This window comes from Culex pipiens, chromosome 2 (genome assembly GCF_016801865.2).
Source record: "Culex pipiens pallens isolate TS chromosome 2, TS_CPP_V2, whole genome shotgun sequence".
Taxonomy (NCBI): domain Eukaryota; kingdom Metazoa; phylum Arthropoda; class Insecta; order Diptera; family Culicidae; genus Culex; species Culex pipiens.
Window position 1 is genome coordinate 51,696,662 of NC_068938.1, and position 12,408 is coordinate 51,709,069.

General features: G+C 38.2%; 1 protein-coding gene across 1 annotated transcript in view; it reads right to left on the bottom strand.

The window, feature by feature from the left end:
• Positions 1-437: 437 nt before the first annotated feature.
• The window catches only part of LOC120427326 (pH-sensitive chloride channel 2-like), a 34,215-nt gene continuing 22,244 nt past the window's right edge, over positions 438-12,408 (bottom strand). Inside the window, exons 2-7 of the mRNA XM_039592176.2 lie at positions 7,462-7,571; positions 2,226-2,311; positions 1,845-2,160; positions 1,617-1,775; positions 1,065-1,561; positions 438-1,000 (exon numbers count right to left, since the gene is read on the bottom strand). Of these exons, the coding sequence (XP_039448110.1) occupies positions 719-1,000; positions 1,065-1,561; positions 1,617-1,775; positions 1,845-2,160; positions 2,226-2,311; positions 7,462-7,571 (1,450 nt within the window). The 3' untranslated portion in view covers positions 438-718. The remainder of the gene's footprint in view (positions 1,001-1,064; positions 1,562-1,616; positions 1,776-1,844; positions 2,161-2,225; positions 2,312-7,461; positions 7,572-12,408) is intronic.

The window sequence follows — 12,408 nt, forward strand, 5'->3', positions numbered from 1 at the left end:
TTTTGTATGGACAATTGACAATTGGGAGGGGGAGATTTAAAAAAAAGTGTCCACGTGGTTTATGGACGGTCCAACCCGGTGGAACCCGGCTAGATGACCGCGATATACGGACTCAGTCTGGAACCATCAAAACCTAGCCTGTTACATGATTTGGCCTTTAACGTGAAAAATACGCCCCTTTTTTGTGTTTGTGCCTTGACTCTTAAATTGAAATGAAAAATAAGCTACAGCTAACAAAATGTAGAGAACCTTTTTTTTGGTAGATGCATTTTGAATTAAAATTTGAAATTCTGAATCAAAATAATCAAAATCATCTGACACATGAAATGTAAGGATCAAGTTTTACCCATGTACCAAAAAATACATCTTTAATTGATTTTTGAGAACGAGAAATAATTTAATGTGATATTGACAAAAAAAAAAGCAAAAGCATGCCATTTGTTCTGGAATGTCATCGATAAAAAAATAATTTATTATAAAATAGAAGATTTACACAGTGTTTACACCTATCACTAGTAGGGCACGTTAAACATAAATTGACTATTCATTTGCTTGCACATTCGTTTGTTTCTTACTCGCTATAGCTTTAGTTTTGGGAGGCACTGTTTAAGCATTAACTGTTAGGTATACTCAAAGTCAAAGTCAAATCAACAAGCTTTCCAATCCCTTGCAGCGCGAACCCGTCCTCTGCGTATCATATTCGGAATCACTTTGTTGTCTACACGACGTACACGAACGTCCAGTAAAACACGTTGAAGATGAGAAAGCAAATGGGGAACACGAACCGGGACCGCTTGTCGATCCAGATGGCAATCTCCTGCGGCGTCATCGTGGTCCAGCCGTTGCCGTTGACGCCGGACGTGTCGCCCGGGTTGAGCTTCTTGGTGTCGCCGCCCATCAGGGTGGTGTCCTCGACGCGGATCGAGATGTCCCCGTTGCGGCTGTTGCTGTCCACGCTGGACGTCGTGATGGCCGGGATGTTGGTCTTCGAGGGGAAGGACTGAAAGGGGGGAGCGGAATTTGAGCAGATGTTTTGAGAGGGAAGGAGGGTTGAGTCTCATTACGTGGACGGTCAGATAGTTGTTGAAGCTGTTGGAGGTCGCGGTCACGGTGGCTTGTCCGTCCAGGCTGGTGCAGGAGTGGGACTTTTGGAGCCCACCCAAGTCTTTGCGCGAGGGCAGCGGAGTCAGCGACTTGAAGATGTACTTGCTGTTCTTCTTCTTCAGCTCGACATTCTTCTTTCGCCGCCAGATGGTGTTGACGAAGGCAAACTCGACCAAACTTCCGAAAATGAATCCCGTACAGCCGAGGAACCAGATCTCGGACGCTTTGATGTAGCTGACCTTGGGCAGGGTTTTGCCCTGGGCTGAGGCGAGCGTGATGAACGTCAGCATGGTGCTCGTTCCGAGCGTGATTCGGGGTGCCGATTGATCAGCCTGTAGCCAGAACGTGACCCACGAGATGGTGACCAACATAATCGATGGGATGAAGTAATCCATCAGGTAGAATCCCATCTCGCGGGCCAGGTGCACCGTGAAGCTGAGCGAGCTGTAGTTACCGGCTGGAACGCAAATCGATTAAACTTTGAGTCCAAGTCTTGTAAAACGTCAACTTACCAAAGGCACCATGTCGGAGGTCGCTCAAGTCGGCGTTGATCATCGTTTCATTCGTAAACATACTCAGCAGAACGTACTCCGTCAGGTGAAGTTCCGGCGCCAACGTAACCGGCGATTTCTTCTCCCACTTCAGGACCAGATCTTCCTGGTTGTACATCCCTACAACAAACAAGACATAACATTAGCGATTCTTCACAATACCCGTCAAAATCGTCCAATATCCCTTACAGCTCTCCAGCACCGTCGAGCAGTGCTGCTCGTCGAACGGGAACTTTTGCAGGTTCATCCAGCAGTACAGCGTGGCGCTGATGCGGGTCGAGATGATGACGGTGCCGTCCGGCGACACCGACGTCAGGATGTCCTTTTCGGCCGTGCCGAGGATGTCGGAGCTGCGCTCGTTGGCGAGGAACACGTGCGGCACCCACAGCACGTCCCGCAGCGACTGCTCGCCCATGATGGGCTCCGTCCGGTTGGGGGCGACCTTTTTGAACACGAGCCGCGAGTCGACGTAGCGCAGCTGGAGCAGGGCGTGGATTTTGAATTGCTTGGATGTGAAAAGAGCGGTTAGTTTAACTTACTTGACTAAAAAGTTCGTTAAGAATGGTTTACCAAGTCATGGGCCTCCAAGTTTTGGAGGAAGTAGATGTAAGCTCGGGCAAACACTTCCACTGGGAGTTTGGTGCCGTTGTCTGCATCTGGAAAAGTATTAAAATTAGTAAGAAAGGCAAAATTAAAAAATGTATTAAAAAATAAATAAAACAAAAAAATCTCCATGTGACTGCATTAAGCTCAATTTAATGGTATTTAATTGACGATTTAGAAGTTTCCTCTTGTTTTAGTAAAAAAAAATTTTACTAAAGTTTCAAGAATGTTTTGTAAAAACTTGAGTATTTAAAAAATACTGAAAATTTTAGTATTTTCGCAAAAAATAAGATATTTTATGAAAGTTGTAGCACAGTGTACGTGGTTGTAATATCTTACAAAAAAAAAAATGCAAAAATTCATACAAAATTTTAGTTCGTTTGATTCTCATATACAGTAGTTGTTCGGTAACTGGGCTGAGAACGTAGCCCAGTCACCGAATGTTGCTCGTTAACTGAGCTGAACAAAAAATAACGAGGGGACCACCAATGCATAATATTTCCAGATGAAATATAAAAATAAAAGTTACTCAAATTTATGTACAATGCTTACTTTTCATATTTCTTTATTTGTAACTTGAAATTTAGCAAAAGTTTGAAAAAAGTTTTTTTTATTTATTGAATATGATTTTTGCATCCATTAACCCCTCGGTCATTTTGGTTTGTTTTGGTTTTGTCGTTTTTGACGTTTGTCTGCTTTTTAACTGGGCTACGGCCCAGTTATCGAGCGCCCAGTTAAAAAGCAGCCCAGTTAAACAACGCCCAGTTACCGAACAAGTACTGTATTGCAAATTTTGAAAATGTTTTTTTTTACAAAACAAAAAAAAACAAATTTTATTTTTTTAGTTTTTTTGAAAAAATACTGTATTTTGTGATAATTTTAGTATTTTAAAGAACTCTAATAAAGTGAAAATGCATACAAAATTTTGCTTGTTTGATACCCATGTAGCAAGTTATGAAAATTGAGTATTTTATGAAAAAGTATGATATGTTGTCAAAACCTGAATATTTTACAAAAAAAAACTCTAGGAAAGTGAAATGTATTTTACAAAAAACCTCAATTAAAATCAAATACATTCAAAATTTCGATTGATTAAAACCCGTAATGCAAAATCTTCTGTGAAAAAATGAAAATTTATGCTTGGAAAAAATACATAACCAAAAAAAATTCTTATTGAAAGTATTGAAAATTTAGCAGGAGCCTTTAAGTTTAACATTTCATATCAGGCCAGGGAATATCGATGCTCATGCTGTGGTCCAAGACTTAGTGTTTGCTTTTTCACAAAAATAATGTTAATTAATTGAGAAAAATTGGGCCGCTGCAAATCTGCACCCACTTCAACGAATCAACTCTGCAGTAAACTTTACGCAGTAGGTCTGGCCGTTTTAAAGCATGTGATGTTTCAATGCATTAACAATTGTTTTAAAATGCTTTTTACATTAGTCCAGTTGATCAGTTCAAGTACTGACGAAAAACATTTTTCCCGAAAATTTGTTTTACTGAGTATCGGAATTTCACAAAAATTCTAAATATTTTCGATATACTATTACCAACACAGGAAAATTCATTTCAAATTGTTTTCAGTTAATTAAACTTCTATTTCCATTCCAATTTTGACGATTTTTTGAAAAATATTTGTTCTGCCCCCTAATTCTTATTTTTTTTTTGCTTTTTATATATTATTTTATACAGTCATCCCACATATTCGGAACACCCACAAATTCGGAACACTTTTATGATAATTTGTCAATAGCATGCCAAAAGTAGCTTTTCTGTCGACCTTACTATTTTTAGAACCTTCATTTGGACATTATCTTGCTATTTCACTAGTAAAAGTAGTACTTTCTGAACAAAAAAATCCATTCCAAGACTATTTTGTCTAGAGCAGCAAAAAACTGCCTCCAAATGGCCTGTTTCATAATTGTGGGATGTTATTGTGCCTCCCACAATTGTGGAACACCTGAATTTAACTGATATTTTCACAAAAAAGTTATCAAACCATGTATAAAACATCACTAAGCTTGAGTTTCATTGGTTTCAGTGTGTGAAGTCATTATTTGGTAATAAATATGTACTCCTAGAGAGATCCAAAGTTTGTTTACATTCGTAAGAAAAAAGTGTTCCGAATTTGTGGATTTGAAGGGTCAAAGTAATTCTTCAAAAACTTCATATAAAAGTTAAAATTTACAGATGTTCGATACAGCATTCGAAAGATCGCAAGAAAAGCTTCCAAATGAAGGTAAAAGCGAATCATTAAGTTCAATTATCGATTTGCTATGATTTTTTGAACATTGGCCGATCTGGAAACCGTTCCGAATATGTGGGATGACTGTATGTTTTTTTTTTTTTTTTTTTTTTTTTTTTTTTTTTTTTTTTTTTTTTTTTTTTTTTTTTTTTTTTTTTTACTGTGAACAGACACGGACCACTGCGACACTTGCGTATCTATTGTAGTATGATCTGTTCTCAGGTTTTCTGTTTTGCTGCTATACACAGCCTGCCGAACGATCGTCTTCCGTAGCGCTATTGTTTGAGCGAGACAGTATTTGACAAATTATTCGAGCAGTTGCCCCCTCTCATTCCCCAGACCAATCCCCCAAATGCCACACGAGCACGAGAGACCGATCCGAGCATGGAGATGAGCGAGATTGAGGGGAAATCTCATTTATTTTTGACCCATCTAGAGATCGTTACCGATCATATAGCCCAATCTTCAGCTCGAATTTTGCCTGAGAGCATGTGACCGAGTCGAAAGTAGCATTTGAAGCTCTTTTCTCTGCGTATTGTTACAGAGTTCTTCAACGCTCAGACTCAGTCGCCAACAGATCGTCCGAGAGATTGGATGGGATGGGTTTTGGGGAGGCTTGGGACTTGACAAAGTCAATTCCCGCAGCAGCCGATATCCCCTCTCGACCGCCACCTACCCCTTTTGCCTCGCCAGATGGGTTTCAAGCCAACGACCTTCCGCTTACAAAGCGAAACCCGTACCACTACACCACGGGAGCTCGGCATATGTACCTCTGACTCTAGGCTGTTTCAAAATTACAAACAAAAAAAAATAATAAAAATTTGTTTAATGGACCTTTAAAAAAACTGTAGAAGTTATATTTGAGCGTCAGGTTCTAATCTAACCAGACCCTAGCGCAGTCAATCTTTCGAAGGGACCCTGAAGAGTGCCTTAGGTTAGATTATGCGAAACACTCTACTTGTGATTTATTACCATTTGTTGTGCCCCATTGCCTTAGAAAACATTGAAACATTACAAGCGTTAAAACGGCCAGGCATTTGACATAAAAAGTCGTTCTCTGCCAAACATTTTAGTGAAATGTGAAATCTAATGGTTTGATACCAACCGTTGTCAAACGAACTTTTTAGTTTGACACCCCTTTTACACGTAGTTCACACACACTACCAAACGTTTGCTTTAATAGTGTGCGTGAGCGCCGTGTAAAAAGTGACAGTTCGTCACTTTTTAGTTTGACTTTGACCAACCAACGGGGTACAAACTAAAATAGTGTCAAACGAAAAAGTGACCAACCACCGGGGGTTCAGTGTAGATGAAACGGCTTTTTAAATAAAACACCTAAATTAGTACATAAGCAATTCCCTCCGAAATTTTCTATTCTTTAGCAATTTTATTTTGTAATTTTTTATTTAAAAACTATTCAACAACAAAAGTCGAGTTTTGTTTTTCTTATTGGACTTTTCGCACTGTTATGATCCAAACGATGACAATTCTCGCTGTCAAAATGAAATGTTTTTGTTTACATCCCCTTTGTGTACGCAAAGCAGCATAACACATTGATTTTCAAGAATTCGCAAAACTTTTAATATTCTATGTTTTAAAAACATTGTTAAGAAATAATGTCGGCCATTGACGATGACCACGACGCCACCGGCCCAAAGGAGGATCGCTCGGTGGAACAAACCTGCCGGTTATGTCTCAAGGAGTGCTACAACCAGCAGTACCGGGCGATATTCCAGTTCGATGGCGATCGCGCGGTCAGCGATTGGATCGAGGAGCTTACCGCTTTAAAGGTTAGTTCCAATAAAAGTTCATATACAAATTAAAAGCAGTGCGTTTTTTCAGATTGCTCACATCCCGGGTACCCCATGCTCATTGTGCCGTGAATGTGAATCGACACTGGAAGCAATTGAGACGTTCCGAAATGAGTGTCACAGCAATGATAAGCTGTTTTCTAAAATCTATTTGCAAGAGGAAGCATTGGAAGAGCTGGAATTGGAACTGCCAAAAGTTGAGGCTATCAAAAATACTTCAACTGAAGTTGAGGAAGTCGATGAATATGTTGTTGTAGTTCGTAGTGGGGAGGACCAAGAGAAGCAACATGAAACAGTTCAATTGAAGTTGGAGAGCATTGAAGTAACGAAAGTAAAAGAAAATGAAGTTGAAGAGCTAATTTGTGAAAAAGAATCGCCAAGGGTAGTCAAGAACAATCGAAAAAGTAAAGCTGATGATCAGATTGCAGTCACAAATGAAAACAACAAAAATCATTGCACTATTTGCAACAAATTTGTGGCGCGACTCAATCAGCACATGAGAATTCACGACGACAATCAAGAGTACCGCTGTGAATACTGTAACAAGGGATTCCACCAGCACAGCAACTTGAAGAAGCACGTTAGAACGCATACCAAGGTACTTGACTTGTAACTTGTCGTCAATTATAAATAATGTTAATATTTTTTAGGAAAAACCCTATATCTGCAACTCTTGCGAGAAAGGATTCACCAACTCCACCGAGCTGAAGGTCCACTCGCGAGTTCACACCCACTCCAAACCGTTTCAGTGCACGCAGTGCAGCAAGGCGTTCGTAACGTCCGGCCACCTGGTCCGCCACATCCGTTCCCACACGGGCGAGAAACCTCACGCCTGCGACATTTGCGCGGTCCGATTCTCCACCACAAGTCACCTCATTCGGCACAAGCGTCTCCACTCCCAGGAATATCCGTTCAGCTGCGAACGCTGCCCGGAACGTTTCATGCGAAAAGACTATCTCAAGCTGCACAAGTGCAAGTCAGCGTCAGCGGAATAAAACCGGCGTGAAATTCAACTTTTTTGTTGTTGTTGTACTCAGTCAATCAGCCCATCACGACGTCCCACTAGATTAATCGAACCCTAATTGAGCTTTAATTGCCTTAGAATCAAATTCATATATACAATGTTTGCAACACCTGCAATACTTACAAGCCATCGGGCGCTCCAGACGGTCGTACCGGCAGCCATGAGTCAACGCCGACAGAAGCTGCGTCTGCGACAGGGCGCTTGCGTTCTCCAGCGAGGGGCAGTTGGGATCCCTGGGTAAAGTAAAGTGAAAGAAAAACAGTTGATGAGAGTAAGCTCTTTGCCAGTTTGAATCACGTTTGCTGAACTCTAGTTTTTTTGTGATTTTTGATTTGTTTTAAAGTTAAATAATTGTGTAAATGTGCCAAACTATCAAGTGCATATAATCACTGATTATTAGTCATTGTTATGTAAAATTGTCTGATCATTCCGATAAAAATATTTTCTAAAACTGACCTAACATATGAAAACGTCAAAAAATACTTTTATAGCGGAATTGGGGTTAAATGGGCCCTAGATGATTTTGCGGTGTAATTGGTTATTTTTACTGGATTCCCGGGACATTTTTACATAAGTTCATTGTATTTTGGATGGTCTCATAAAGCCTCCCTTGATATTTTTTTTAAAAAATGGGGAATTGGGGCACAATGGACCCTTTAGCAATATATGTTTTGAGCTTGCCAACACGACCAAGTTTTGCTGAGCGTGAAGGCAAATGCTCGTTTGGATACGTCAAATTCACTTTGACCAGTTTAGGGTCCCTACTTCAGACAAGGTTATAAGGTATTTTTTTTTAAAAATCATGCAAAGTATCGATTCTAGAAAATCTGGTAATTTTACATTAAGAGCGAGTCCACGAACAGGGCATACCCCTTTGTATGGGACGTCGTTTGGACCTCACCAATCTGCCTGAAATTTTCAGGGGTTGTTTGTACATATAAAACTAGCATCTGGCCAAATTATGAGCACTCTAGGTCAACGGGAAGTGGGGCAAATCGGGACACAAAGTTTGAAGGTTCAAAAACGTCAAAAATCGTTAAAAGGCTGTAACTTGGGCAAAATTCAATTTAATTTCAAAATTCAAAATGCATCTGCAGGCCAAAGATTGATACCTAAGAGCATGCAATGGCACTGACCTTGTTGCGTGCTCTTCGGTTGACGTCTACGTAAGGAACATCCTGGAAGGAGCGCAACTAACTACATCCGTAGTTCTGTTAGATCATCCGAATTATCTTGATCAGAACAGTATAGCTCTGGTTCCTTGCGAGTGTCCTATTTTCTTACCTCCACGTTGGCTTGGTTTTCATGATGACCTAGCTGGTGGCCTGTGGAAACGGATCGTAAACCTTTGACCACCGCGGGTCAGAGTCGAGACGGCAAAAAGAAAGGGGCGCGACAATGTGGGAAAGGGAAATAATTTGTGATTGTAGACGGTATTGTTTTGATTCGCAGTATGTTGAGTCAACTGCTGTGGATGTACCTGAAACATCGCACAACGGGGTTTCTCTTCTCTTCATTCTCAGCTACCACCTATATCCTATTTTTATTTTTGCTCTATTGATTCCCACTTTTTCACTGATTCTTCTATTTAATATCATTTGATTTTGATTTTACTAACTTCTGATTCTCTTATCTCTCAAAGCATTTCCACTCTTTTTTACCAATTGAGACTGCTGTAACAAACTTTGTTTTTTTTTTTCTTAAACATATACTTTTCCTTAATGTACTAGTAATATCAAGTCTATTTATCATTTGCCTAATCTTTTTTGATTTTATTGCGAATTTATTTATTTGAATAATTCTTTATCTGTCATATAAATTATCGTTACTTTAATCTAAGCTTGTTTTGTATCTCTATTTATTAACTAATGTCTAATTTTACATCTAATACATCTAGCTTCTCATTTTTATTCTTTAAAATTCGCTCATCATTCTCTTACTATTGATTCTTGATTTTTATAAAATAAATTCTCTTTTACTGTCTATTGTTTTCAATCTTCACCCTTTTTTTCAAACTAGTGAGGTTTGAGCCCTTACTCAATTTATGGAATGGTTAAAGGATTAACACAAATATTACTGTTGTACTTTTGGTAAACTTTTATAAAATGCTTAGGACCAAAAATTGTAACAAATCACCGCGACAAAAGAAATAGCAACAAATAAACACGACTCAACACTAGGAAAGATTTCAGGAGAAAACAATACACAGTAAATAACAATTAGTTTTTGAATTCAAACTAAAAATAAAACAGTTTTTTGCTTTAATGAAAATTGATAGGCACACTATGAATGGTTAGGCGCTTATACTTACATCAAACCCTACGTAATGTACCACCCCCGGCCGAGTTAAAATGCGTAACCGGAAAAGAAGGTGTGCATGCCTGGCACGAACACTCAAAGCGTGTTCTAGCGTGCTGCTCGTACTGACTCAGAGCAAGGGTGAGATGTAGGTGTAAGGGCAGTGCGTGTTCTTCGGGAACCTAGTGCATAAGATCGGTCAAGGCCCGTTCTTACACTGAAAATTGCGAATTGCGAATTGCGAAAATTCAAAATGCATCTAAAGGGCTTAAAAAATGCAACAAAATGCAGGATAGAGCATCCCAATTGATCGAATATAAAGGGAGTTATTGGCATTTTAGTGAAAAATAGCATCATTTTCAAACTCGAATAAAAAAGTGTTCCATCCAGATATCAACTCGTTTCGACCTGCAGCTTGTAGGAGACATCTGGGACTACCATCTGAGACTGAGAACGCTTTGGGTAAGGCAGTTTAACATAATAAATAGACACTTTTACTTTTAGTGAATTTTTTGGTAGTAAATGTTTGCTCGGAGAACCCCTTAGATCCCATTTTCTGATGATAATTTTATCATAATCGTGTTCCTGAGACAATTTAACATTAGAAACATGCATAAAAATGTTTGTTTTCATCAATTTTAACCCTTTAAAAAATGAAAGTTATAAAAAAACATTGATTCACATTTATTGAAAATCAAGTTCGTTTCCAAGGATACTAGATGACACCAGAAAAAAGCAGCATCTCATTTTTTTTAACTTTCATTTTTTAAAGTGTTAAAATGGATAAAAATATACATTTTTATGCATGTTTCTCTTGTGAAATTGTCTCAGGAACATGAATATGATAAAATTATCATAAGAAAATGGGATCTAAGGGGTCCCCCAAGCAAAAATTTATAACCAAAAAATTCACTAAAAGTAAAAGTGTCTATTTAATATGTTAAACTGCCTTACCCAAAGCGTTCTCAGTCTCAGATGGTAGTCCCAGATGTCTCCTACAAGCTGCAGGTCGAAACGAGTTGATATCTGGATGGAACACTATTTTATTCGAGTTTGAAAATGATGCTATTTTTCACTAAAATGCCAATAACTCCCTTTATATTCAATCAATTGGGATGCTCTATCCTGCATTTTGTTGCATTTTTTTAGCCCTTTCAGGTGCATTTTGAATTTTAAAATTAAATTGAATTTTGCCCAAGTTACAGCCTTTTAACGATTTTTGACGTTTTTGAACCTTCAAACTTTGTGTCCCGATTTGCCCCACTTCCCGTTGACCTAGAGTGCTCATATTTTGGCCAGATGCTAGTTTTATATGTACAAACAACCCCTGAAAATTTCAGGCAGATTGGTGAGGTCGATGCGAGATGGGTATGCTTTGCTCGTGGACTCGCTCTTAAAGTCTCCATATTGACCATTGTACTAAGTCCAATCCTTGCGAAGTAACAGCGGTTTTAAAAATAAAAATGTCGAAAAAACAGCTTTTTTGGTGGTTTTTGGCATTTTCTATATGACAGACTTGATTTTTCAGTCTCAAAAATATTTTTACCGGAAAGCTCGTCCAATTTCCCATAAGTTTTCCTTTGACAGATTTACTATCCAGATTTCTACCACACTGAAAAAAATATTCTGTTTTCAGTTATGAGCAATGTAGTTAAGCTTATATCTGTTAGCCCTTACATCCAATTGAAAAGCTGTCAAAGACAAACTTATGGGAAATTGGACGAGCTTTCCGGTAAAAATATTTTTGAGACTGAAAAATCAAGTCTGTCATATAGAAAATGCCAAAAACCACCAAAAAAGCTGTTTTTTCGACATTTTTATTTTTAAAACCGCTGTAACTTCGCAAGGATTGGACTTAGGACAATGGTCAATATGGAGACTTTTATGTAAAATTGTCTGGAAAATCGATTCCCACTATCGGTTTTTGAAAATTTTGACGTTTAGACCACTTTTTAAAAAACCGGTTTAGTAAATGATTTTTGTATTTTTTTAGGAGAAACATTCCATCCTGCATTTTTCGTGAGTCTTACTGTAACATTTTAGGCTATTTCCTCAAACATTTTGAACGAAAAAAAAATCGTGACTTCACCTTAAAATTTAACTTTTAAATATAAAAAATGAAAAATCCCATAGAAGTGGCGTGTATTTTTCTTTCAGTGTATTTTTTTCAGAAAGCCCGTCCAACTTTTTGGTACGATGCAACGGCTTCGAGATACAGTCATTTTTAAATTACAGAATACAAAAATATCTAAAAAATTTACGTCCTTCTCAAATGTCATTTTCGAGTGCAATTGGCTCCATATACACAAAAATGGCTTATATAGGCCTAGGATAACATGTCTACAAAGTTTCATTGAAATCGGAGAGGGTCGGGTACAAAAGTACCAGAAAAATTCCTGATTTGAGCTGGAATTGCTCATGAAATTTTGTTTCATAAGTTTTGTTATTTCAAGTTGCAAAACTGCAACATTTTTCGGAAAATCCAATTTCAATTTAATTTTGCGATCGAGACCACCTGCCTCGAAATTTTAGTAAAAAAACAAAAAATAAAATCACATGAAATCAGCTGATTTCGTTGAGAATTGTCAAATTGGTAATTCATATTCGGTTATAAAAAGTTAGAGTAAACAATGAGTTTTATAAAGAGTAACTGCATATTTTAAATCGTCTTAGCTATCACAAAAAATCTTTTTGCAATTCCGTCGTGAAACAACTTACTTTTTCTGTCATTCTTGAACGACGAAATAGCCTACTTTTCTGTACCAAAAATAA